At 38.7% G+C, this 26,677-nt stretch overlaps 1 protein-coding gene across 4 annotated transcripts in view; it reads right to left on the bottom strand.

Moving 5' to 3' along the window:
• EFL1 (elongation factor like GTPase 1) overlaps positions 1–26,677 on the bottom strand; it is a 157,812-nt gene that overhangs the window by 34,719 nt on the left and 96,416 nt on the right. For all 4 annotated transcript variants that reach the window (XM_053593893.1, XM_053593892.1, XM_053593895.1 and 1 more), the window contains exon 16: positions 3,896–4,027. In XM_053593893.1, coding sequence (XP_053449868.1) covers positions 3,896–4,027 — 132 coding nt within the window. The remainder of the gene's footprint in view (positions 1–3,895; positions 4,028–26,677) is intronic.

Raw genomic sequence — 26,677 nt, 5'->3', positions numbered from 1 at the left:
AGATGACTCAACCACCCTGCTCCTGACAGTCATGCTCCTGTGCAGTCCCCTCTAACAGCGTGATTCAGGGCTGGCTGGTGTGACCAATAGAATGCTGTGGAAGTGATGACTTATGATTCCCAAGGCTAGATCATAAAAGGCACATTGCTTGTGCCTTAGTGCTATGGATACTGCTAGCTGAAGCCAATTGCTTGCTGAAGCTGATCACCAGGTAAGCTGTGGGAGCTTCAGCAACCACATAGAAGGGCCCTGCAGAAAGGAACCCAGGTACCCACCAAGAACCAACCTGTGAGCCCACATGAGTGGGCCACCTTGGAAGTACAGTCAAACCTTCAGATGGCTACAGCCCCAGATAATGTTATGACTACTGTGATATGAGAGCCCCAAGTTGAACCCTTCCCAATTCCATTCCAAAGAAACAATGAAGTGTTAATTTTTTTTTTTTTTTTTTTTTTACAGACAGGGTCTTGCTGCGGTGCCCAGGCTGGTTGCAAACTCCTGGGTTCTAGTGGTCCTTCTGCATTACTCTCCCAGGTAGCTGGGATAATGGGTGCATGCCACCATGCCTGGCTCAAAAAAAGAAATTATTAAGCATGATTAATAATTATTAATTATTAATTATACATGAGCCAGGTATAGTGGCTCATGCCTATAATCTTAGCACGCTGGTAGGCTGAGGCAGAGGATCACTTGATGTCAGAAGTTTAAGACCAGACTGAGCAAGAATGAGACCCTGTCTCCACAAAAAAATATAAAATAAGCTGGGCATGGTGGTGTATGCCTGCTATAGTCCCAGCTTCTTGGGATGCTGAAGCACGAGGATTGCTTGAGTCAAAAAATCTGAGGCTGCTATGAGCTATGATGATGCCATGGCAGTCTAGCCGGGACAATAGAGTAAAGGCTGTGTATCCAAAAAAAAAATATATATATATTTTCTACTAAATTCTGGAGTAATGTGTTATACAGTATTAGGTAACTAATACAATTATAAACCACCCTCATAAATAAATGATACATCTATCTATATACTGTACCTCTATCAAATATAATCATTTTATTTTCATCTCAATTAAAAAATTTCTATTTGTGCTTCATCATGTAAATAAAATATTAGCATAAAAATTCATCTGTCTATACAAGCACAGGTATAGAAAGTGCTTTTTAAAAAACTACTATGTATAAAGAATAAAAGAATTCTGGAAAGCAGTGGCAATGATCTCAGATACACAGGATTTCTTGAATTCCTTAAAGCAAAGATCCAGAATTTTCTCTGAGGCAAAGGTGTGAATCCTGATTCCACCACTTGCTATCCCCAGCATGGGCAAGTTAATTAACTTCTCTAAGCCTCAGTTTCCCTCATGTGAAGATGAAGATAAAAATAGCCTAAATCACAAGACTGCTGAAAGGATTAACTGAGATGATCGAGGTAATTAGCATAGTATGTGGCATACAGTTGAAGATTGATTATAATGATGGAATAATAATGGCTTTTGGACATCTGTAGTTCTGTGTTCAGGTCTGAATTGACCTGTTGGCAAGGAGCAGAGGGCGGCCACCATGACATTCTGACTCCTGCATGGGAAATTAAGTGGAAGAACAAATGCTCAGTGAAAGAAAAGTGGAAGAACAACTTTGCTGCTTCTTGAAAGAAAAGTAAAAGGTTATCTTCTGGATTAGTCAAGTCAGTTGTCATAATGAAAAAGAAGAGGGGGACTGTTCAAGAATAATGGAGGCTGCATCCAGTGCTTCTCGGTGCAGCACTGCTGGGAAGTCTCGCCATGAGGGTGAGAGAACACACGGGCCACCAGACATGTGATCCACAGAGAAAGGGCTATTGCTCCAAAGTAAGGACGAGCATGAGATATCAGAGCAAAGAGTAAACAGACAATAAATATCCTCTGAGGACTCACAGAAACGAGGGTAACCCTAAGGGAAAATTTCCCAAATATCCCAAATGTAAAATAAGATGTTGACATTGCAAAAACACTAAGACAGAACAATGAACATGAAGTTCAGAGGACGAAATACACAAATGGGGTTCCTTCAGTAATATGATTAAGAAACACACAGGAGGGCGGCACCTGTGGCTCAGTGAGTAGGCGCCGGCCCCATATACCAAGGGTGGTGGGTTCAAACCCGGCCCCAGACGAACTGCAACAAAAAAATAGCCGGGTGTTGTGGCGGGTGCCTGTAGTCCCACCTACTTGGGAGGCTGAGGTAAGAGAATCGCCTAAGCCCAGGAACTGGAGGTTGCCGTGAGCTGTGTGATGCCATGGCACTTTACCAAGGATGATAAAGTGAGACTCTGTCTCTACAAAAAAAAAAAAAAAAAAATGGAAATGCGCAGCAAAACCAGTAAAAACTATTTAATTGAAAAAAGTTAACATTCCTTTAAAAATTATAAAGAAAACTGCATGCCCCTTCTAAACATTTTATTTTTTACAAAGCTCAGAACAATTTAATGAGAGCATATATGAGGTCAAGGCACTTTGGCCTTCAGATGGATAATCCAAAATAGTTCTATTATTACACTATTTCATTTGTAGAAAGTAAAGGAAATTAATCTGTGAATCTGCTATGGGACAGGAAATGTGGCAGGTACAAGGACCCCTCATCTCACGTAGCCAGAGCTGCACAGAAGCCAGTTTTGCAGCCACTTTGGGGCTGGGCTTTTACTTGGCTTGAATAACAGGGAGCACAGAGTAGCATACAGCCATCAAACAGCCTTTTAAAAATCATAAATTTCTATTAAAATATAATGGCTTAAGTTATTAATTGTTCATTATTTCCTATTTTTAAAATTCAGAGGCAAGTGCAATAGAAATAAGATACAAAGAAAGAAATACTAGAAACATCTAAGAACAAGCCATGGTTGCCAGAATCAAATGTCATGACTTAAGTGAAACTGAGCTTTCTTGTTAAGCAGGCTTTACAAAGCACGGAGTTAATCCACACAGCAACCAAGACACTGTCAGTCCACAGTGACAGTCTAGAAGGAATTCCTGTCTCTGAGGTCCAAGGAAGTTGGCTATTTACTAGGACTAGGACTGAGCCCAAAGGTCCCAGGCACAGTCCTTCAAGTATGTGCTCTAGGACCCCAGAGGTCCTCCATGGGTAAGGATATGTCTTAGAATTTGAGAGAGAAATAAGTTTTCAGAAGGCCACAGCTCTGGGGAGAGGAGAAATACATGGGTACGGGAGCAATGAGGTGGTTATATACTTCAACAGAAAACCACCATTTTACACATTTGTTCTTTGCTTCCCTTAAAGCACGGTCTGAAGATTCTTCACTGATTACCACTAAGCACTGGGACACCAATGTCACAAGGATAAGGGATGAGCAATAGTAAAGGGAAGCAAAATACCAGAGTTAAAAAGGACGACCCAGACAAAGAATATAAACCAAAGACTAAGGAGTCATTATTATATAGTTACATGAGGATGTCATGTAGCTGTAGAAGAGGGACAGGAAGTAGTTTCTAAACAGACAGAAAAGTTCTAGCAAACTTTGCTAGACAAAAAATCTAGCAAACCCAGAAGGAACAGGCAGATGATGGATTTTGAATCAAGGAGCTTGGGGTAAGAGTCTAATTAAGAAGCAGTCACATAAAACATCAGCTTTGCTGAGATAGAGCCCTCTGCCAGTGTCTCGGGGGATGCAGAGTTGACCTTGTATCTGCCTGCAAGAAGATGCACCCGCCCCACACAGCAGGACAAGTAGCCATGTCATGCTTCTAAGCAAGTTAGATGCCCTTTGGAGAACTGCTTCTATACTGCAACAAAAACTCAATGCATACTGCTGAAACAAATCATAAGGAATCAATTATCAAATACATGCATGCATTCTAAAAATACAATGAACATCATATGACTTTAAAAAACAAGACCATCTTACTGGGGTGTTTCGGTTCAACAGCAACTCTCACAATAGGAGTGGCTTCGAAGTTGAGAGGTATGAATGGTGGGCAGGATGGCAGGCTGCACAGTGTTGCAGATTTCAGCACAAAGTCTTGAAGGCCTCCTATTCCTGTAGGGAGGAAAAGATACACAGGGTCCATAAATGATGATAAATTCTGAATTTTCGTTAGAAAAATAACACCAACTCAGTGTATGTTTTCCAGAGCCAAATGTTTTCAAAACGTTGTATGGAATGAGGAAGACCTGTATTGCATTTCTTTTGTGCACCTAGATACTATTTGTTTGTTGTCAAAAATACAGAAATTTTGCTTTCTGTTTTCCAGATACACAAATCCTTTTGTATCAGAATGGACTAATACATACCTACTTCAACCACAGAAATCATCATTTCCTGATACCTTTGTCTGAAAACACTGATGATTTCTAATATTTCTATTACTTACAACACTTAGTTGGTTTTTAAAATATTAATTTGATGAAGATGAGTCTCTAATGAAATCATCACATTTCCCAAATCCACGTACATATGGGTAAAGGGAATTTAGAGACTTAAAATGGGATGCTGCTATGCAGTATGCGACCCTAACACACCCTCCATGTACCCCAATTTTAGGAGAGTCTCCTAGCTACTCTCTCCCCCCTATACTCTTCAAGTTCTTAGCTGATGGTTGTATTAGACTCTAAAGGTTGCATATTTGTTTTTGAGTAGACAGGAAAGAGAAAATGTGTTAGAAAGGGAGGCGAAGGGGCATTCTGAAACTCAAGCTCAAACCTGGAATATGAACAGACATTTCAGAACAACTAATAAACACGTTATGAGGGCCATTTTTGTGTTTTAGAGCTGAGATAAGGACTGACAAAGATGTGCTTTAGGGAAAGGTAACCCAAGAAGAAGGGGCAGAGGGATTTAATCAGCATCTGCTGCTGCCTCTTGGGCTCAGTAACAGCTATGGAAAGGAAACCACTTTGCTGCCTTCAGCTGACAAACTGATGTAAAGGTAAAGGGCAGTGGGACGCCACCCAGTCACAAATCTAGCCTGCTGGAGGGAAACCCCAGCAGAGGGAGGCTTCCAGCATACAAACACAGAGGGCAGTTTAGAGGTTTTGTGCTGTCTGACTATACAGTGTAGAAATCCCCTCCAACACTCCATCTATGCATGTAGAACTCATGATCTCACTAAACTAACGTATAGTTCTGACCGTAAAAAAAAAATCTTCCTTGCATTATGCTAAAAGCTGTCTTCCCACCAGCTCCACACATTGCTCTGAGTTCAGTTCTCCAGAGGTTCGTAGAAAACACACTTCTTCCACTTTCACCAAGCCTTTGGATTCTGAAGCTATCTGTCAGATTATTTAATCGTGTTTTGTCTTGTACTGTTATCTGTTAACTGCGCAGCTTGGGACATGATTTCCAGATCTTTTGTGTTCATGGGACCCTCTTTAAACCGAAGAGGCATTTCCAGGTGTTAAATTCCCCTGTGCTGGATCAGTGCCCTGTGGCTCAAGCAGCTAAGGCGCCAGCCATATACACCAGCGGTGCATCTTACAAGGGTATATGTACAACTTGGTAAACGGTCTGTGAAGCTAGTGAATGATGCCCCATGATTGTATCAATGTACACAGCTATAATTTAATAAAAAAAAAAAAAAATCCAGCCCGGGCCCACCAAACAACAATGATGGCTGCAACCAAAAAATAGCTGGGCGTTGTGGTGGGTGCCTGTAGTCCCAGTTACTTGGGAGGCAGAGGCAGGAGAATCGCTTGAGCCCAGAAGTTGGAGGTTGCTTTGAGTTGTGATGCCACAGCACTCTAACCAGGGTGACAGCTTGAGGCTCTGTCTCAAAAAAAAAAAAAAAATTCCCCTGTGCCTCAGCATACTTCTTTGGTCAAGGTCTGAATTTCTTCTCACCACACACTTTGGCCCAGCAGCCAGAGAAGTCTGTACCTGGCTACAGGCTCTTGTTTCTATCTCCCAGTGGTATGGTGATATAACACATCTGGGTCTGCCCAAGTTTCCACCAAGTCTCCTAGAAATAACATCTTCTATGAGGCTAGGGGTTTAGGAAAACCTCATAGTAAATATTCCCTTTCAGACTTCATCCATCCTGCTTCTGACCTCTGACCAGTACGCATTTCCTTCCTGCATACACAGCACATGGTTTTAATGAAAAGGTAAATGCCAGTCTTTCCTCCATGTCACCAGGGAAGCAGGCTGCAGATGGTCAGTATATACTGAACACTGTCTCTTTGAACTTCAGGTTTACACTTTGCTATTATAATTACCACACTTATTCTTGCTATTTAGATATGCCCAGATTTGTTAACATGATTACAATTCCCCAAAATTGAAAAGAGAAAAAGCTAATACTACAGTATTCCTAGTCAAAATTAGGAATTTATGAAAAAGTCAATATTCCAAAGATATTAAAAACTCCATTACTTGTACTAAATACCAACATTTTTTACTTATTTTTAAATATAATTTTCAAATCTAGGAAAGAGACCATTACGGTTGTTACCTTGGTGAATCATAATAAATCACTCTAAGAAGTTCTTGATATGCTATCAGATAATTAAGTATGCAACTTGATACTTAGCCAAAACACAGTTTGAAATAACCTTTCTCCATTAAAAAGCAAGCACAGTCTTGTATATACATAATCACACTATTCTAATATTGTCATTATTTTCATTTTATATATTTCCATTTTTTTCTTTTTTATTGGGACCCACAATTTACACTATTATAATGTCCATATTTCTTTATAGTCTCTTCTCTAAATCGTGATTTTTTTCACTTCGGTCACTTTAGTCAAAATTATAACAATTAAGGGAAATAATTCCTTCATACAAAGTACTGGAGCTGGGTGATGAGGGGCATATTCCCTCTGAGGAATAATTTCTGGGATAGGAGAAATGATAGTTTAGGACTGAAAAAAAAAATCCAAAATTAGTGTGGCATTGAGTTTTTAGTCACTGTTTTCAAATGTCAAGTATTAAAGAAGGTAAAAGTTTATTTTTTGATTTATCAACAAAGTGCATGAGATTAAAAGAAACAAAAGGAGAAAAAACTAGTAGCAGAATAGGAGCTAAAGCAATTTATTAGACACCAAGAATTCTAGCTTATTTTTATATAAACACCACTAACTTTTATCTGATTGAGGATAAATGATTCAAGTCCTTTTGGATCCTGGTTCTTCTCCATACGACCAGTAAAATTAGATAAATTAGCAGGTAAATTCCTTCTATTTAGCTATGTAAATTCCTTCCCATTAGCTGTGTAGATAGAGAACAGCACTACAGACTGGGGTGACAGAACATCCAAGTAAATGATGAATTTTCCAACTGCAGACACAGACCCTGGCTAGGCTTTGTATACATACTCCTCAACTTCCTTTAATCAGTAACCAGTATCTTATAAACAACGTGAGGCCAATTTTTTTCTCTCTGGCTGTGCCTAAGAGAAAAGAGAGAAGGCAGTGCTTTAAAGAGAATCCCAGAAACAACATTAAGGTGGGTGGGGCTCCTATACCATATGAGGCTGAAAACACTATGCAGGACTTGAGAGATGCACTGGCCTTCCCTTGCAAACTTTTTTCTGTTCATAACAACTCCTGTCCACAGGTTGATCCATCTAGGATGAGGTTATCCTGCCAGGCAGGGAGATGGTAAAACCATTAGTGCTTTCTGGGGATGAGCCTATTAGCTGTGTAGATAGAGAACAGCACTACTATCTTCGGGAAAAATTAGATTTGTAAAGTGCACTTTCCTTGCTGGTATAAAAACATTATGGAAATTAACAACAATAAAAAATTTTTGTGAGAAATGTTAATATTCTAATTAGAATATGGACTCTTAATTGCCAAAGTTTTATTTGAAATTGACTTTAACATTACTCAAGAACCATCAACTTGTTCTCCCTAACCCGGTCTAGCTGAAATTAACAAATTCTTTTAAATCTTTGCAGTAAATGCAGGTTGTGTGTCATGGATATTCACACAGCCTCAGCCCTCAGAGAAAAATAAACATCACTTTGGAAGGGAGATGAGGATTTCTTTTTTAAGAAGAGGTTCTATAGGTAGTTGGAATCTAGAGAGCCCTTGGTTTGTAAGATCACCTTCTGCTCTAAGCCTTTGTCTTTGGATAACAAAGACAGCCACATCCTCTGCCTCTAATTTTATGACTGGTCCCACTTCTTTCATGAAACTCACACTTTGCTCTCTTTGACTCAAATACAAAGAGTATCAAGGAATTCTTACGCTTTATAACTCTTGTCATAAAGGTAGATAGGCAAGTAGGTAGGGATATAAATAAAACATGGGCCTTTTCCAAGTCTGCTTGGTTGGTGTCTTCACAGTGGATCAGCATTACTTAGTTAAGGTTTTCAGAAGTGGATGGAGTCTGTCCTAGATGCTAAACAAGTCCATTCAATCAAATGCCCTTTAGTTTCTTGGTATTACGAAAGGCCCTAGGGAAAAATCTTGCAACAATGCATCACTATCATAAGTTATTTTTTCTTCTCATAGGAACAGATGGAATTAATAATAGTTCTTAAGGAAGTTACTTCAAGTTCTGTGGGCCTTTATTCAAAAGAGAGACTATAATGAGGAGAAAAAGTAACACCTAAAGAATTAAGCCTTTTTTTAAGTGATGTGTAGGATTGTATTTGTCTGCATTAGAGAATAGGCAGAAACTTGCCCTTTCACGTCCTGAATGAGGTACAGAGGTATAACTGTCACTGTGAGGTCACAGTAAGATATAGAACAAAAGCATAAAACTGATCCCAAGCAAGGATTACAAGGGAGCCAGACCACCTCCATTCCTGTAGGAGCAGAATTATCTAATTAGAGTTTGACTCTCAACAAGAATTACACAGTTGGAGGATCAATTCAAACAGGGGAAGAGATTCCATCCTGGGCTCAGAAGCAGAGTAGATACCTGAGAGCTGCCGATGACTGTAATCTCAAGTTGAATAAAAGGGCAGTAAGAAAAGAAGCCCTTCTGATTGTTTCTCGGTGTGTCATACTAGGACAAAAAATCTACACAGGCCAGCCCAAGGGAGAGGAGGGAGCATGTAATTAAATAAATTATTTAAAATAATGTTTTCTATTAGAACAGAAATAGATGTGAAGGGCTGATAAGAAATAGTCATGTAATGGTGGAGAAGGGAACTCCAGGCCACAAAGCCCTGGTGTGTTCTGGGAATCTAAAGGAGCTCTGAGCACCTGGGGCACTGAGTTCATGTTTAGACTTTGTTCTGAAGGCGGAGGACATGGAAGGATATAGAGAAATTAGGACAGAGATAAAGCTGCCAATCTTGGTGGTTTGCTGGGAATTAGGAAAAAGGGAAAAGGAGAAAACAGGAATAAAATCCAGATTTCTGGCTTGAACTAAACAGACCATTACTAGTTCGAAGCACTTCTCTGCTCTTCTGCAATTCTTGTCCTCACAGTTTAAAATCTGTTGAGGGACAAAGGCAGATACATAGGTAATTATAGTATAAGGTAACAATTGTTATAATAAAGTACACATTTTGTTTATGTGAAGAGAGAGTCTTGAAGGTTATAGGCTTCCTGTGAAACTAATATATAGGACCATGGAGATGACCAAGCAGAGGGCATGGGAGGTGCTGCGGTGCAGAAGATGTGGCCTGAGGAGGTCCAGGTGAGAAGCCAGTCACTGATGACAGCTGCAGTGTGAAGTGTGACACATGAATGAATGAAAAGACATTTCCAGCCCATTCACTCCTACTTCTCTGGGATCTTGCAACTACCATCAATTCTTTTCTTTAGCCAAAACATACTTTTACATTCAATCTGGAATCTAAGGGACTGGAATTGAATAATGCTCTAACTTCATGCAATAAACGGAAATAGTGGCAATGGGAGTTAAAATAATCATAGTAGCAGCAGTTTTATTAATAGATTTTTTCATCAAATTTATAATTTGTTTTGGTGCATGATATGAATTATATATTTAATTTTTCATATATACTATTAACTAGTTAAGAAAGAAGGTATAGCTTCTTTATGAGGTACAAATTTATATTCAGAGTTAGATCCACATGTAATCCTGTGCTTTGTATCCTGTCCCACTGATGTCAGTTTATATTCTGTATAGCAACACATGACTTTAACTGATACTCCTATAAGATGTGCTTCATTCCAACTCAAATGATTTAAATAAATGGAGGAAACATACAAAGTTCAGCAAGTAAGAAGCAGAAAATGCTTAGTGTTAGAACAATGTCAGAAATGTGTTTTAAGATCAAGAAAGAAAAGAGACATAGCTTTCTACATCCAGGAAATCATAACCAGATTTCGTCTACCTTTAAACTCTAAAATATTTCCAATTAAAAACAGAAAATGAAGTCACTCCTGGATGAAATGACAACTTCAGCCACACATACACAAAAGATCCTGATTGAAATGATCAAAGAAACAGAAAAGTAAGGAAAACCTGAATAAGTAGGTGAAACAAGAGAAGGGCACCTCAAGATGTGAGCTATTTCTGTTGCTGTGGATCAGATAAAGGAAAATATTAAGGGTCAGCTGATAACTGCCTTCTTGAGAAAGCAGAACAAATTCTGGGGAAAATGAATAGACAGGGTAGTAATGGTGGTCTGTTAGACAAGAGATCAGCGGGAAAGAGTAAAGATCCCAGGAATGGCTCAGCACACATGTGTAAATGTGAAAATGATGAAGGGACAACAGTGGTAGGCAGAAGGGCCTACTCTGTAAGTAACAAAGCAATTAGTTAACAAAATGCAAAAAATAATATTAACTGCGTCTCTATCGTATAACATCTAAAAAATATAATTTGATATAGATCAAAGACCTGTGAGACAAAAACTGAACACACAAATCATAAGATGATACCTAAGACTGCAGACTCATAAATATCACTACATTATAAAAAACTTTATAACAAAAGATACCATAAACAAAGATAAAAGCTACAGAATAGGAGATGTTTTCAATGTCTAAAAGAGACAAAGTATATTAAGTATATGTAAAGAATAAGTACAAGTCAATTAAGACAAGCAACCCAACAGAAATATAGGCAAAGAAAATAGGCAGTTACAAGAAAAGACATTAAAAGAAAAGGAAGCTCCACATACCCAAAAAACATACAAAAATGAATCTCAATTTCACTGATAGTGAAGTAAATGCAAATTAAAATAAGACACTATTCCACACCAATACAACTGGTGTAAGTCTGAAGAACATATTTGTTAGCAAACGTGCAGAAAATGTAGGTCTTATGCACTGCAAATAAGGGCAAAAATTGTTGCAATGATGTGGGATAATAATTCTGCAATGTTCAGCAAAGTATGCCCAGACTGTGCTATTCACCAATTCAATTCCTTGTTGTACATCCCAGACTGATGTTGAAAACAGGCACAATAGTGTACCAAACGTACACCACAAACAGCAGTACAACTCCTTCCTAGGTGTTCTAGTAATTGGTGGAGGCATTTCTAGGTGGGGCCTACTACTGGCATTGCAATCTCTTGCAATGTGTGGGAAAGTATTCTGCTAGACAAACTTGTTAATAATAAATCTGAACTTAAATCTAATTCTTTTATAATAACAAGGATTTTATTGAGTTTAATATATACTAAATTTTCAGGAATGGAATCATATGTAAATCAAAGGAAAAATGAATTTGTTCTGAAAATGAGCTGTTCATATTTTACCAAAAGCCACTCATGGCATCTGAGTCATCAATATGCTACATCTTTATCAAACTACATCTGTGACTGTCACAGAAACACAGTGACTGCAAGTATCTGACTTAATTATGCCATCTCACATAATCAAACTGGAACATTAACATACCAAAATACACTTTATTTTAATGTGAATCACTTCCTATTTATCTTTTTTTTTTTTTTTTTTAAAAGATAGTCTCATTTTCTTGCCCGTGGGTAGAATGCCCTGGCATCATAGCTCACAGCAACCTCAAACTCCTGGGGTCAAGCCATCTTCTACCTCAGCTTCCCGAGTAGCTGGGACTACAGATGCTTGCCACAACGCCTGGCTATTTTGGAGACAGGGTCTTGCTCTTGGTTAGGCTGGTCTAGAACTCCTGAGCTCAATGGATCCACCTGCCTTGGCCTCCCACAGTGCTAGGTTTACAGGTGTGAATCACTGCGCTGGCCCTTATTTATCCTTTATTAAAGCTTTATAATGTTTTTGAAATTATGTAGGCAGATATATTATATCATCTCTGAATTTCATTTCTGGGTACTAAAGGTAATATTAAAATATTTGGTATAGAAAAGAAGGTTTGGGTTTGAAAGAGTTAAGAATTATTACCTTAGAGAAACTCATCCACATGCACAAATAGGAGTGTTCACTATACTATTGTTTCTAAGAGCAAAAAATCAAAAGCACCCTTAAATATCTATCAACAGAAGACTGGAAAAATAAATTATAATAAATTCATACAGTAAACAACATATTAAAAAATCTGGAGAATATGAAACAGTATAATAAAAGCATGTTATACAAGGCTGTGGACAATTTGGCACTATTATATAATATGCAAAGTTTAAAAATTAAAAAATAAAAAAAAAACATTGCTTACACACACTGAAATTCCAAATAAGTTTTAAAGCACTGGAAGAAGAAATTACACAGCAACTTTAAAAAAGTGATAACTGTCAGGGAAGGTGGAGTCAGTAGTGATGTAACAAGGGAAGGATATAAAGCTTAAATTACATAGGAAACACTTCATTTGGTATGAAAAGTTTATATATTATGGAAATATTAAAATTAAATCTGAATGGTGGATGCATGAATGTTCATTATGTTATTCACTGTGTGAAATATGTAAAAATTTCTAAATGTTAATGATTGCTGCACAATAATAGGCTCATAAGTGATTTTTATCTTTTTCTTATTTTTTTGTAATTGCAAATGTTCTATAATTAACTTGTGTTCATAAACAGTATGTTTCATCTTTTAAAATGTGTGCATTTTAAAATTATAACATTAAATATATACATCAATATATAAGAAAATATTTATATACGCATAGAAAAAAAGCAGGAGAATATATTCTATAATGTTAATAATGGCTATCCCTGGGTAGTAGGATTATAGATTATTTTTTTCTTTACTTTTTTTTAAGAGATCGGGTCTCACTCTGCCACCCAGGTTTGAGTGCAGCGGCACAACCCGAGTTCCCTGCAGCCTCAAACTCCTGGGCTTAAGGATCCTCCTACTTCAACCTCTGCAAGTAGCTGGGACTATGTACCACTACACCCATCTAATTTATTTTCTTTTTTAAATAGATGGGGTCTTACTATGTTGCTTAGAACTGGTCTTGAATTCTTGGGCTCAAGCGATCTTTCCACCTCAGCCTCCCAAGTTGCTGCCTCTATCATTTTCATGTTTTATTTTTTCCCTATAAAAACAAATGGTCTCAGTGAAAATACTATTTTTATGATGATAAAAAAAAGTTTGAAAAATAGCGAGAGAATAAAAAAACAAAACAAAAAACAGACTTTTTGTTGCTTATGTGTCTTGAATGCTTACATTGTTTGAATTGCCACAGAGCAATAAACCTGGAAGTACACTATAAATAGATTACATTTGCATTAATCAGTTTATACCCTAGAAATTGAATTTGGCCTCACCTCTGGATTGCCAGACTTCATTGGATTTCACATGCCTGCTATTCACAGAGGGACTCTAGGATCCCTATCTGATAGGGAGTTGGAATGTTTCCTGAGGTTAATCGAGGTGCTGCGAGTGAGGACGCTGACAGCCTTTAGGCTAAGAAGGCCGGGCTGAACTTCAGTCTCACCAACAGACCCTAACCTTCACCTCTGCTGACAGGCCACCTCAGAATCAGATGTGAACCCACATCACCTGATCCCTCCCTGTGTCCTTCAGCACTCAGAATGACTGCTTCTCTAATGGTTAACATTCCCTACAGAGTCAATTGAGGAATTGTGGAATTTGGGAGGTCCTACAGAATTAATATAATCTAATACATCATGGTTTGTTTGAAGGCAAGCTTAAAATAGCTGCTGAATAAATATTTCAAACGATCTGTGATTTTTGGATTTATTTTACAGAGCACCTACCGACAACCTACATTTACAGATCTGAGCTGTGCACCATGAGGGAGGCAGACTCTTGAAGAAGGCAGCTGTCCCACATGTGACTTTCTCACACTTTCAACTGGAAACATTCCTAAAGCACTGCTTAAACTCAGTCACATTGTTGCTGATTACTTATTACAATTTATGAGCCTTGAGTCTTGGATTTTTGAGACCACTGCCATGTGCCTGCATCTTGTCATGGCACAGGCACTATGACATAGATAGGATACAGCTCACTTGATACTAGGACCTAATGAAGAAATTTAATTCCTAAGAGGTAAAAGTAACAGTATTAGAATGTTATATAATTTTTAAGCAAACATAGGTCATTTAAATTTAAGCCAATACCCTTTCCAGTGCACATACTACGTCCCCGTGAGAGGCGGCAGTTTTGTTATTGCAGACTGAAAATATCTGAAGATGGTGCCCCACACTGATACAGCCATTCTTATTTGTTATCCTCTTGTGAACCAAGAGACTCAAATTTAAAAACAAGGTCACAGATTCCCACAACTAAGTGAGAACACCTTAAATGCTTGACAACAGAGGACTGGTCAACAAAACCCTATGTAGCCACTAACAAACTGGGTTTTGAAGGCTGCTAAAAATAAAGTAGAATATAAAATTCAGTGTAAATAGGACTATATAAATAAAAACATAAACATAACTAAAATGCAAATTGTAGAACTGCTGGCATTGATACAATAAGTGATTATTTTAAAATAAAAAAAATTACATTTTTTATACCATGAAAAGTTATTAGATGCAAGCACAAAACCTTTTAAATTCTTTTTAAGAGCTAACGTTGGAGTCGATTGAATTAAACTACATAAACTGGTAAGTGGCAGAGGTAACACTGCAATGATGGGCATCTAACAGTGGTTCTAAGTCAAGTGGGAATTCATACTGGAAAAAAACATTCGATCTTGACTCTACATTACACCTGTTATAAAAAAGTATCAGAAGGATTGTAGATCTAAATCTTATAAATAAACAAAAAAGCTTAGACAGTAGTAACACAGAACATCTCCACAACTGTAGAGTAAACCAAAACTTCTTAAGCAGGACACAAAAAGCACTAATAATTAAAAGAAAAAGAAAAATACTAGATTATATTAAGAACTTCTGTTTATCAAAAGATACCCTTACAAAGCAGAAAGGAGCTGGACATGGTGGCTCACACCTGTTAATTCTAATACTTTGGAAGGCCAAGGCAAGAGGATGGCTTGAATTCAGGAATTCCAGACTAACCTGGGCAATATTAAGACCCACCTCTATAAAAAAATGTATACATTTTTAAATTAGCCAGGCATGGCAGTGCATACCTATACTCCCAACTATTCTGAAGGCTGAGGCAGGAGGATCACTTGAGCCCCGGAGTTTGAGATTGTGGTGGGGTATGATGACACCATTGTACTCTGTACCAGACAACAGAGGGTGACCCTGTCTTAAAAAAAAAAAAAAAAGAGAAAGAAAATGAAAAAGCAGAAAGGTAACTCACAAATAGGAGAAAATATTTGCAATACATACACCCAATCAGGGATTTTTATGCAGAACATATTAAACAATGTCTGTGAATCAATTCACAATAAGGCAGAGAATCTAAAAGAAAAGTGGGTAAAGACTTAGCAGGTATTTTACAAATAAGATAAAAATCAATGGTCAAGACATAAGTAAAAAGGAGCTTAACCTCACTAATCACCAGGGAAACTAGCATAGGATATTGCCGCATATACACAAGAATGGCTCAAATGAAAACAAGTGCTGGCAAAGCTCTACAACAACTAGAACTTTTAGATACTCGTGATTGAAGCAAAAATTAGTACACTGACTAAGCTTGAATATATGTCTACTCTATGACCCAGCAATTTCCCTTACAACACAAATGGTACATACATTCACCAAAGACATGTACGTGCATATAAGAGCATCCAAAGGAACTTAACTCCTAACAGCCAAATACTGGAAATTACTCAAACATCCAGCAACAGAAGAGTGAGTGAATAAACTGTGGTAGTCACAACATGCACAATGACGATGAATGAATCACAACCGTGTACAAAGACATGCATGAATCTCACAAACAGAACAGAATGCACACAAGAGGCTTCCTATTTGATTCAATTGATATAAAACTTAAAATTGGGTAAATCTACTTTACGATATTGAAACCAGGGGAGTTGCTCCCCTCAGAGGCAAGGGGACACAGGTAGCAGTAGATAGGAGGAGCCTGGCTTCTGGGATGCTGGTCAGGTTCTGTTTCTGGGTCTGGATGCTATAGTTACACTGTCATGTGTTCATTTTATGAAAATTCATTAAGCTGTGCATTAAGATTTACGTAGTTTTCTATGTGCATGTTAGGCATCAAAAAAAGTTTACTTAAAAACTTCTCTGATAAATATTACATGGGTATTTTAAGTGCTTCTGAGTCTTTTATAGATGCCAATAACTGCAACTAATCAAGATAAACCCTTTCCGGGCCTCTGAAAAAGAAGTGGCAACTGAGGACCAAGCACATGGTTTGTCTCTGCACCTTTTCTTCCATACTCTCCAAAGAGTGATGGGATGTGTCTTGCACTGCAAAGTCTTTCCACTGATTGTCCCAGGCATGTCTGGCCTCAACCAAATCACGTCCTTACCCAGCTAAGTGCAGTCAGCCTCCTCCTGGCTGCAGGCTGCAGTCTACCCCCGGGTTCCCAGCACTCTGTGGTTTGTATGAAATTTGGTCTTCTTAAAGATCCAGAAGAAGATGCCAAATAAGTTTGGAAAACTATTTTTTTGGTTCTGGTCTGCTTCATTTTGGGGGAAAATAAAACAATCCTCAACACACACCACATGCTTTTACTGCTGGCTTTGTTTGCTGTTTGAGTAATGTGTTAACACAACACATTACTCATAAACTTTCCAAGCGTCTCCTTCCACTCTTACCATCTACCACTGCTGAAATCTAACCAACATTACAACAAAATAATCTTAGCTCCTATCACAGGAAATGTTTCTTTGGCTCTGGTAAAAGTGGGGAAAAAGGACTGCAAAAGCAGCTCAACAGCATAATGGGAAAGTCATTTCAAGTTGTTAATTTTCACAATGTGGAACATGATGGTCCTGTGCACGTGAGTCTCTGGGCAAAGACTCCAATGGTGTGAGGTAAGATTATCATTTCTAATTGACCCCATGTAGTAAGACACTCATAAGAACGGACTGTCAGATGTTCCTTTACTTTATTAGGGGCACCCAGGTGTGTTTTCTCAAGTAAGTGTCCTGATTTTGCAGTTTTTTTTTTTTTCCTTTTGGGAGGGCTGTGTTTCAATCTACCACCTCTGGTATATGGGGCCGGCACCCTACTCCTTGAGCCACAGGTGCCTCCCACAAGTGTTCTGATTTATTAGTAAACTCTGTCCCTAGTAAAACCTATTGCAAACTAAAGAATCCCATTGTAATACAAAGCAAAAATGTTGATGGAGCGTCTGTGAAGAAGCTCTCTTAAGACAGACTAATGCAGAACATTTTTTCAATACTGTCCAGCCAATGCCTACTAGTGCAGTTAGATGAACACTAACCACCACCAGTCTGCACAGGCTCACAGGTCAGCTCTTCCAGGTTCCACTCTTGCCTTCCAAAGGCCTCAGTCATGGGGGCAATAAAGCTAGGCAAGAAGGCCAATCATACCATTCCTCCCTCTTGAGACTAAGGCTTGGCTACTGGAGCACCCTGCCATGCCTGATTTCTTCTTTCTTAGGAATTTCCTTCCAGAAGGTACCCCAATCATCTTCTACTCTACCAATTCTCTAGACAAGCCCCTCTGAACCCTGGAATACAGTGCAGTCTGTGCTGAAGCTGATCCCCAGTGCTCAGTCTGCCTGGCTTTTGTAAGACACTGGTCACAGCAATGTCCAAACCCTCCAAGAGAGAGAGGTAGAAGGAAGATGCACTACCACTACTTCAGAGACCAAGGGAGAGTCTTGGCACCCTGGCAAAACTAGCGTCTAAGAATCTATGGCAAATGTGAGCCATAGGCCCACAAAGAATAGTCCCTGGGATTCCCAGATAAGTTGATGAGCAAATTCCAGATAAGGCCCTATATAAACTGGTGGAGAGAGCGAGCCAGGGTGTTTGGTGATTAGTGTTACTCTAACTCCTCGAATAGGCACAGGCTGGGAAGCCTTGTGTTACTACTGTATGTTAAAAAATGGCTTGTGGTATTTAGCTGAGGGGGCAACAGAGGAGGGTGTGGCTACTACCCAAGACACTCAGGCCCTGGGAAAAGCCTTTAAGGAGATGTGGAAGCAGCTAGGTTACCATTTAGGTAAACAAAATCATCTTGAAAATGGTCTGTTTTAGTTAATTCCAAGGGACTTCTTTGAAGTTTTGCAAGCAAGTTTCACAGTTTGCTTATAAAACAGTATTGTCTCTGACTAACTTAAAGACAGAATGACAAAGTGTAAATTCCAGTAAGTGCTCAGAGCTCTTCTACTTTACTGATGAGGAATCTGTGGGTTACGTGGAGAAAGGCTGATTCCAGATCAAGTCTGGAGACAGCCAGTGTTCCTGACTCGAAGATGAGGGTTTTTCCTCTAGGCCATGTCTCTCCAATGCTTCCTAGGTAAGAAGGCCAAGAAATTGTCATCGTACTTCCACTCCTTTCCAAAATCATTAAAACTTCATTTACATCCTTCCCTCCACTGAAGGGAAAGTAAAAATGCCAAATCTGGATGATGAAGAAAGGAGGAGGACCTGGTGGGGAAAAAGAGACAGTGGGCTGCCATCACCCTTTCTCCTGTAGAGCTGGTTAGTGCCCAGGAACAGGGGGTGGCAGGCTAGAAGGGTTAAGCAGTAAAGTCCCCAGTGTCTATGCCCAGAATCCTCTTTACAGAAGGGCAAAAGTTCTGGGCAAATAAATATTGGGAGCCTTGTCTATGAATATCTCCATAAAGTTGAAAATGGTTTAGAGTTAACATCAACTGGAATCCTGAAAGAACAAATGAGGGACCTGGTGGCTTGACAGAGTCAGTATGATCAGGTGAGGAAACTGGGAGAGAGCATTAACTACGTTCTAGCCCAGTTCCCACACTGACGGCATTCAGGGTCTGGGGTGCTGTTCTCACGCCATCTGGCTGTGCTATCTTCTCTAATCTCCTAACTCTTCTCCATCCCCACTCCCACTCACTATGGCCTTACCATCTCCCTACATAATCACCAGAACAGCTATGCTTTGCATCTAGCAGGCCTTCCATAGATATTTGTTGAAATAATGAATGAACCCCGTTTGTGCTAAATGTTCATTAAAATGAAGCAGTAACTAATTAAACTGGCCAAAAAGAAAAAGGACCACCAACATATAATACATTGATGATCATGGAAACACTGTTGAACCAGGAAAAACAATGACCAGGGTAACAGACTATGCAAAAGGGATTGGTTATAAAAAATTGTGGTATATCCATAATATTTATTCAGCCGGGGGAAAGAATATGATAAATCTGAATGTGATAACAAATTCTAAGATCTAGTATTAATAAAATACCCCAAGACATAGTTTGAGTTTTTAAAAAGCACAAAGCAACAATAATGAGATCTCATCCCCACCTTTAACATAAGGAGATACACCTGGTACTGTATTTTGCCATATATATTATGCATTTTGCCCAGATTTTGGAGGGAAAAATAAGGATGCACATTATACATGGGGAGTATAGCTCAGGAACAGGGGGGCCCAGTGGGCCTCATGGAGCTGCCAAACCTTCTGCCTATGTCTTCTAGGTGCATGGGGTTCCTGTCCAGGAGGATCTGGAATCTGGGGAGAGTGAGCCAGAGTGGGTCCATTGGGTGCCACAATCAGGGGAGAGGGCAGTGGTGGGGCTGGAGAGCTGGGACATGGCCGGTCAAGGCAAGGGCCAAGGCCACGTGGAAGGAACTGGGAACCCCACACAGCCCTCAGGGACCTGCCTAGCTACAGTCCAAGCAGCCTCAGAAGTTGCTGCCCCACCACCACGAAGGTAGCCATCTCAGCTACCTGATCAGCTACCTGATGTGGTGGGGATCCCAGGAAAGAGGAAAGGGGTGGCCATCACAGAGTGGTGGCTGTGGGAGGACAGTGTTGTCTGTATGTGTAGCAGGGGAATATTAGCCCTCCCTAGATGTGTCTCTCCTTGCCAAGAGCCAGCCACTTACTTGAGAGGAATTTAGTAAAAGTTTGGGCCAAAAACTTTTTGTGCATTATACATACACAGCGAAATATGCTAAGTCTTGATACACTTGGTAAGAAGATACACAAGTAATTTAGAAATCAATTAATCAATCACCTAAATTAATCAATTATCAAGAATACCAGCTAGGTTCTTAAAAAGTAGGTCCTTCCTAAAGAATATGGAATGGATAAAATAATACTCCATGTTTCTTTAAGCTCTAAATATCTGGTGTCTTATGATTCCATCAGCAAGTTTCCCTTTTGTTCATGTATGGTACACTCTATAAAAACTCAATTTAACTGACTGTGGCAAAATAATCTCTAGATGACCAATAAAATTTAAGTTAATTTGTATTTCTGCATTTTGTATACAAGTCTAGGAAAATCATTTTCAATGCCTCTGAAGATTATTTAAGACAAACTTTAACTGTGACTATACCTGAACATGTGAAGGCAAAGAAAAATATCAGTTATCTGATATACATCAGCTTTATTATCCTCAGTGACAACAGAGAAAAGTACAATTAATCAGGTAAACAGAGTTCTAGAAGTGGAAAGAACTTGACAGTTTGTTTTAAAATAACTTGCCTGTACTGTGGAATCTCACAATATCCTCTAGAGAAGATGGGCACAGCAGCACACTTCTCTGATGAAGAGCATGAATTCTAATTTACAGATTTTTATATATATTACTCGTTCATTATGAACATTTCCTGCACAAGTTCTCTGGCAGCACAATGAATGTGACATTGCCTCCAGCCCTCAGGTTCTTTCTGGCTTTCCTGTGCTATATTCAAATCACTTTCCTGGTGATGACAACCACTGCTTCTAGTTTTACTTTCTGGAAAAACACAAGTCTTTAAATACTCAAAAGGCTAGCTACCACATATTCCCTAACATTTCTGTTTTCATAAGCCCCCTCCCCAATTTCTAATTCCCTCTATGTTCTTAGTCTAAATTTTAACAGATTATTACATTGAGATCAAAAACTCTATTGTCAGGTGTATATTTCCAGGCAGTTATTTGTATGAAAAAGGTCTTCAGTTTGCTAACAAAAAGTTTGTTATGAGCTAAAAGTCTGAGGTAACTGATAACTCAATCTTACATTTTCTTTCATGAAACATGGGGACTAATTCATAAAGTTATAGGTTCCTTCAGTGGTCACCCATATCTGAAGTATTACTGTGTTAGAAAGGATAAGTTTGGCAAAAGAGGACGTCAAACTGCCTGCAATTCATAATTGATGAGTATAAAGAACCCAGAGCCAAAATGTGGCATGAAGTCAGGGGTAATCATCAGAGCAGTCAGTCAGTCAGTCAGTGAAGGCACCAGCCTATGAACAAGTGGGAGGAAAAAGTGGGCATCCAACTTCATGGCAAGGTTGGAGCTACTCTGGCACAAAGCATTTTCAGAGGGGAAGAGTAGAAAGATGAGAGGAGGTCTGCAGGTATGAGAAAGGTCAGCAAGCAGGAATGGAAACTTGGAGGTGACAGCTTACTTAATACCAAGGCTGGTTGAGAGAGAGGTGGTAAAAGTGACCGAGGACTTGTCTAGAGAATTGTACCACAGAAGCCCTTTGGCTATACACAGACATTAGCAGCAAAAAGTATATACACAGACATTAGCAGCAAAAAGTATCAACTGCACAAATGTGGAGAGAAATAAAAGTTGATGATCCTATTTTGCCCTTACTATAAACTTTGTGTTCTTCAGTACTCATATAAAGCAGTGCGTATTTCAGGGTACATCTGCCTAATCTCCAAGCACATGAGATGAAAGTAAACTTGACAGTGACATTTGTTTTTTAGCAGGCAGCTCTCTCACACGCTTCTTTTAGCTGTTAATCTCCTTATTTTGGGGAAGACACTTGCCTCCTCATCAGGTGTTGTCACAAACTACTCGGGGCACCTTTCATTATTAAAGTGACTGCCCGTTTGTCTCTGCTCTTCCGAATCTGTCCCACTACTGCTCCATAGCCAGCAGCAGAGGACAGCTGAGAACAGGGTTGGTGGTAATTAGCACCACCCCCAGATCTGCTAGGAGTTAGAAGGAATGTGATGACAACAGAAGTTACAAGGACGGTCTGGCAAAGTGCATTCTACAGCTCTGAGGTGCTAGATGTTCAGCCATGTTGAATATTATTACTAGGTCCACAATAGGCCCTTGTGTTCTCTGTTTGTGAACAGAGTTAGCTCTCTAATTTCTTAGGGAGTGACTGAAGCCAGCATTAAAACAAAACCACGCACAGGATTCCCTACAAAGTGCAAACTGTTGGGAAGTCTGCCCAGAAGAACAATCCCAGGTCATCCTACAAGTCCAAGAACAGAAGCATGGAGCAGTGTGTATTATTAACGGAGGGCTCACCTTTCAAGGGTGGCTAGAGCTGGTCATGCCTTGTCCCCATGGTTTGGTGTACTTTCCATGGGGCAACAGAACTGTGGGACCTCAGAGATAAGGAAGATGTGAAGGAGGCTAGAGCAATGGCTAAGAAAAGTGACCTATTCTTTCTAGCTATCGTTATCATCAGTAGTTAATGATAACTACTTATCATCAGTAGTTAATGATAACTACTAATATTTTTAATCAAAATATTTCACTGCCTTTGAATATTGTTTTTTTAATAACTATTCTTTTTTATTTCTCTTTTACCTTTAGATAAGATGTATATTTTGATCTCTATCAAATATTGGCTGGTACTTCTATCTCAACACAATCCTTGTAATACACAAAATCACAGCATAACACACAAGGATAATTACTCAATGAATTATTGAATTTTCACAAGGCCAAAACAACCCAGGTCAGAAGAATGGAGTTTTGCAAGTGAAAACTTATTCTAGCCTCTTTTATCATATAGTCCAGGGCCATAGACTCATATTTTAAAGACATGACAATTTAAGGAAATAATCTGTCACAAACAAAATGCTATCTAAGACACCTGTGCCAGTTTCTCCTATAACATAAATGCACATTGTTCAGCCTAGTTCTGTTAAGGAAGGTAATTTAAACAACATCTTTTTCAAATGGCAAAAAGTTGGATTTTCTCCAAGTCTGCAAAATATAGACACATTCCAACTATGCATTTGATATAGACTCATTAGCTATTTGTCTATTTATTCATTTATACTTTTTTCTTTTCTTTATTATTATTTATTAAATCATACCTGTGTACATTAATGGGATCATGGGGCACCATACACTGGTTTTATAGACCGTTTGACACATTTTCATCACACTGGTTAACATAGCCTTCCTGGCATTTTCTTAGGTATTGTGTTAAGACATTTATATTCTACATTTATGAAGTTTCACATGTATCCTCGTAAGATGCACCGCAGGTGTAATCCCAACAATCACCCTCCCCCTCCCTCCCCTCCCTCTCTCCCTTCCCCATATTCTTAGGTTATAACTGGGTTATAGCTTTCATATGAAAGCCATAAATTAATTTCATAGTAGGGCTGAGTACATTGGATACTTTTTCTTCCATTCTTGAGATACTTTACTGAGAAGAATATGTTCCAGCTCCATCCATGTAAACATGAAAGAGGTAAAGTCTTCATCTTTCTTTAAGGCTGCATAAATTCCATGGTGTACATATACCACAATTTATTAATCCTTTCGTGGATCGATGGGCACTTGGGCTTTTTCCATGACTTAGCAATTATGAATTGGGCTGCCATAAACATTTTGGTACAGATATCTTTGTTATAATGTGATTTTGGTCTTCTGGGTATATACCTAGCAGAGGAATTACAGGATTGAATGGCAGATCTATTTTTAGATCTCTAAGTGTTCTCCAAACATCTTTCCAAAAGAAATGTATTAATTTGCATTGCCACCAGCAGTGTAGAAGTGTTCCCTTTTCTCCACACCCATGCCAAAATCTCTGGTCTTGGGATTTTATGATATGGGCCAATCTTACTGGAGTTAGATGATATCTCAAAGTAGTTTTGATTCACATTTCTCTGATGATTAAAGATGATGAGCATTTTTTCATATGTCTGTAGGCCATGCACCTGTCTTCTTCAGAGAAGTTTCTCTTCAAGTCCCTTGTGCAACTGAGATGGGAACACTTGTTCTTTTCTTGCTTATACGTTTGAGTTCTCTGTGGATTCTGGTTATTAAACCTTTGTCGGAGACATAACCTGCAAATATCTTCTCCCATTCTGAGGGCTGTTTGCTTGCTTTACTTACTGTGTTCTTGGCTGTGCGGAAGCTTTTTAGTTTGATCAGGTCCCAGTAGTGTATTTTTGGAGCTGCTTCAATTGGCTGGGGGGTCCTCCTCATAAAATATTCACCCAGATGGATTTCTTCAAGGGTTTTGGCTGCACTCTCTTCTAGTATTTTTATAGTTTCATGTCTTAAGTTTAAATATTTAATCCAGTGAGAGTCTATCTTAGTTAATGGTGAAAGGTGTGGGTCCAGTTTCAGTCTTCTACAGGTTGCCAGCCAGTTCACCCAGCACCATTTGTTAAATAGGGAATCTTTTCCCCACTGAATGTTTTTAATTGGCTTGTCAAAGATCAAACAACGGTAAGTAGCTGGGTTCATCCCTTGGTTCTCTATTCTGTTCCAGACATCTACTTCTCTGTTTTTGTGCCAGTACCATGCTGTTTTGATCACTATCGATTTATAGTATAGTCTGAGGTCTGGTAGCATGATTCCTCCTGCTTTGTTTTTGTTTCTGAGTAATGTCTTTGCTATTCGAGGTTTTTTCTGATTCCGTATAAAACGAAGTATTATTTTTTCAGGATCTTTAAAGTATGACAGTGGAGCTTTAATAGGGATTGCGTTAAAATTGTATATTGCTTTGGGTAGCATGGACATTTTAACAATGTTGATTCTTCCCAGCCATGAGCATGGTATGTTTTTCCATTTATTAACATTTTCAGCTATTTCTTTTCTTAGAGTTTCATAGTTCTCTTTATAGAGATCTTTCACATCCTTTGTTAGATAAACTCCCAAATATTTCATATTTGGCACTACTGTGAATGGAATAGAGTCCTTAACTGTTTTTTCAGCTTGACTATTGTTGGTATATATAAAGGCTACAGATTTATGAATGTTGATTTTGTAACCTGAGATGCTGCTGTATTCCTTGATCATTTCTAAGAGTTTTGTAGTAGAATTCCTGGTGTTTTCCAGATACACAATCATATCATCTGTGAAGAGTGAAAGTTTGATCTCTTTTGACCCTATATGGATACCCTTGATCACCTTTTCTTCCCTAATTGCAATGGCTAAAACTTTCATTACAATGTTAAAGAGCAGTAGAGACAATGGGCAGCCTTGTCTGGTTCCTGAACTGAGTGGAAATGATTGATTTCAATTTAACTCCATTCAATATGATATTGGCTGTGATTTTGCTGTAGATGGCCTCTATCAGTTTAAGAAATGTCCCTTCTGTACCAATTTTGTTAAGTGTTCTGATCATGAAGGGATGCTGGATATTATCAAAAGCTTTTTCTGCATCAATTGAGAGAATCGTATGTTGTTTTTTTAACTTGTTTACGTGCTGAATTATACTTATAGGTTTACGTATATTGAACCACCCTTGAGACCCTGGGATAAAACCGACTTGGTCATGATGTATAATTTGTTCGATGTGTTGCTAGATTCTGTTTGTTAGGAAATTGTTGAATATTTTTGCATCTATATTCATTAGTGATATCGGTCTATAATTTTCTTTTCTTGTTGCCTCTTTTCCTGGTTTGGGGATAAGGGTGATGTTTGCTTCATAGAACATGTTAGGTAGTCTTCCTTCTTTTTCTACCTTTTGGAACAGGTTGAGTAATATAGGTACTAGTTCCTCTTTAAAGGTTTGGTAGAATTCTGACTTGAAGCCATCTGGTCCTGGGCTTTTCTTTTTAGGGAGATTTTGTACGGTTGATGCTATTTCAGAACTTGATATTGGCCTGTTCAACATTTCCACTTGATTCTGGCTAAGTCTTAGAAGGTGACGTGCTTCCAAGTATTGGTCAATTTCCTTCAGATTTTCACATTTCTGAGAATAAAGTTTCTTGTAATATTCATTAAGGATTTTTTGAATTTCTGAGGAATCTGTTGTTATTTCGTCTTTGTCATTCCTGATTGATGAGATTAGAGATTTTACTCTTTTTTTCCTGGTTAGGTTAGCCAAAGGTTTATCTATTTTATTGACCTTTTCAAAAAACCAGCTTTCTGATTTATTGATCTGTTGTATAATTCTTTTGTTTTCAATTTCATTTAATTCTGCTCTAATTTTGGTTACTTCTTTTCTTCTATTGGGTTTGGGGTTGGAATGTTCTTCCTTTTCCAGTTGCTTGAGATGTCCCATAAGTTGTTAACTTCCTCTCTTTATGTTCTCTTGAGGAAGGCTTGCAGTGCTATGAATTTCCCTCTTAAGACTGCCTTTGCGGTATCCCAGAGGTTCTTATAATTCGAGTCTTCATTGTCGTTTTGTTCCAAAAATTTGG

This window comes from Nycticebus coucang, chromosome 6, assembly GCF_027406575.1.
Source record: "Nycticebus coucang isolate mNycCou1 chromosome 6, mNycCou1.pri, whole genome shotgun sequence".
Classification (NCBI taxonomy): Eukaryota; Metazoa; Chordata; class Mammalia; order Primates; family Lorisidae; genus Nycticebus; species Nycticebus coucang.
Note: the sequence above shows the minus strand (reverse complement) of the source record. Positions and strands in the feature narration are given on the sequence as shown.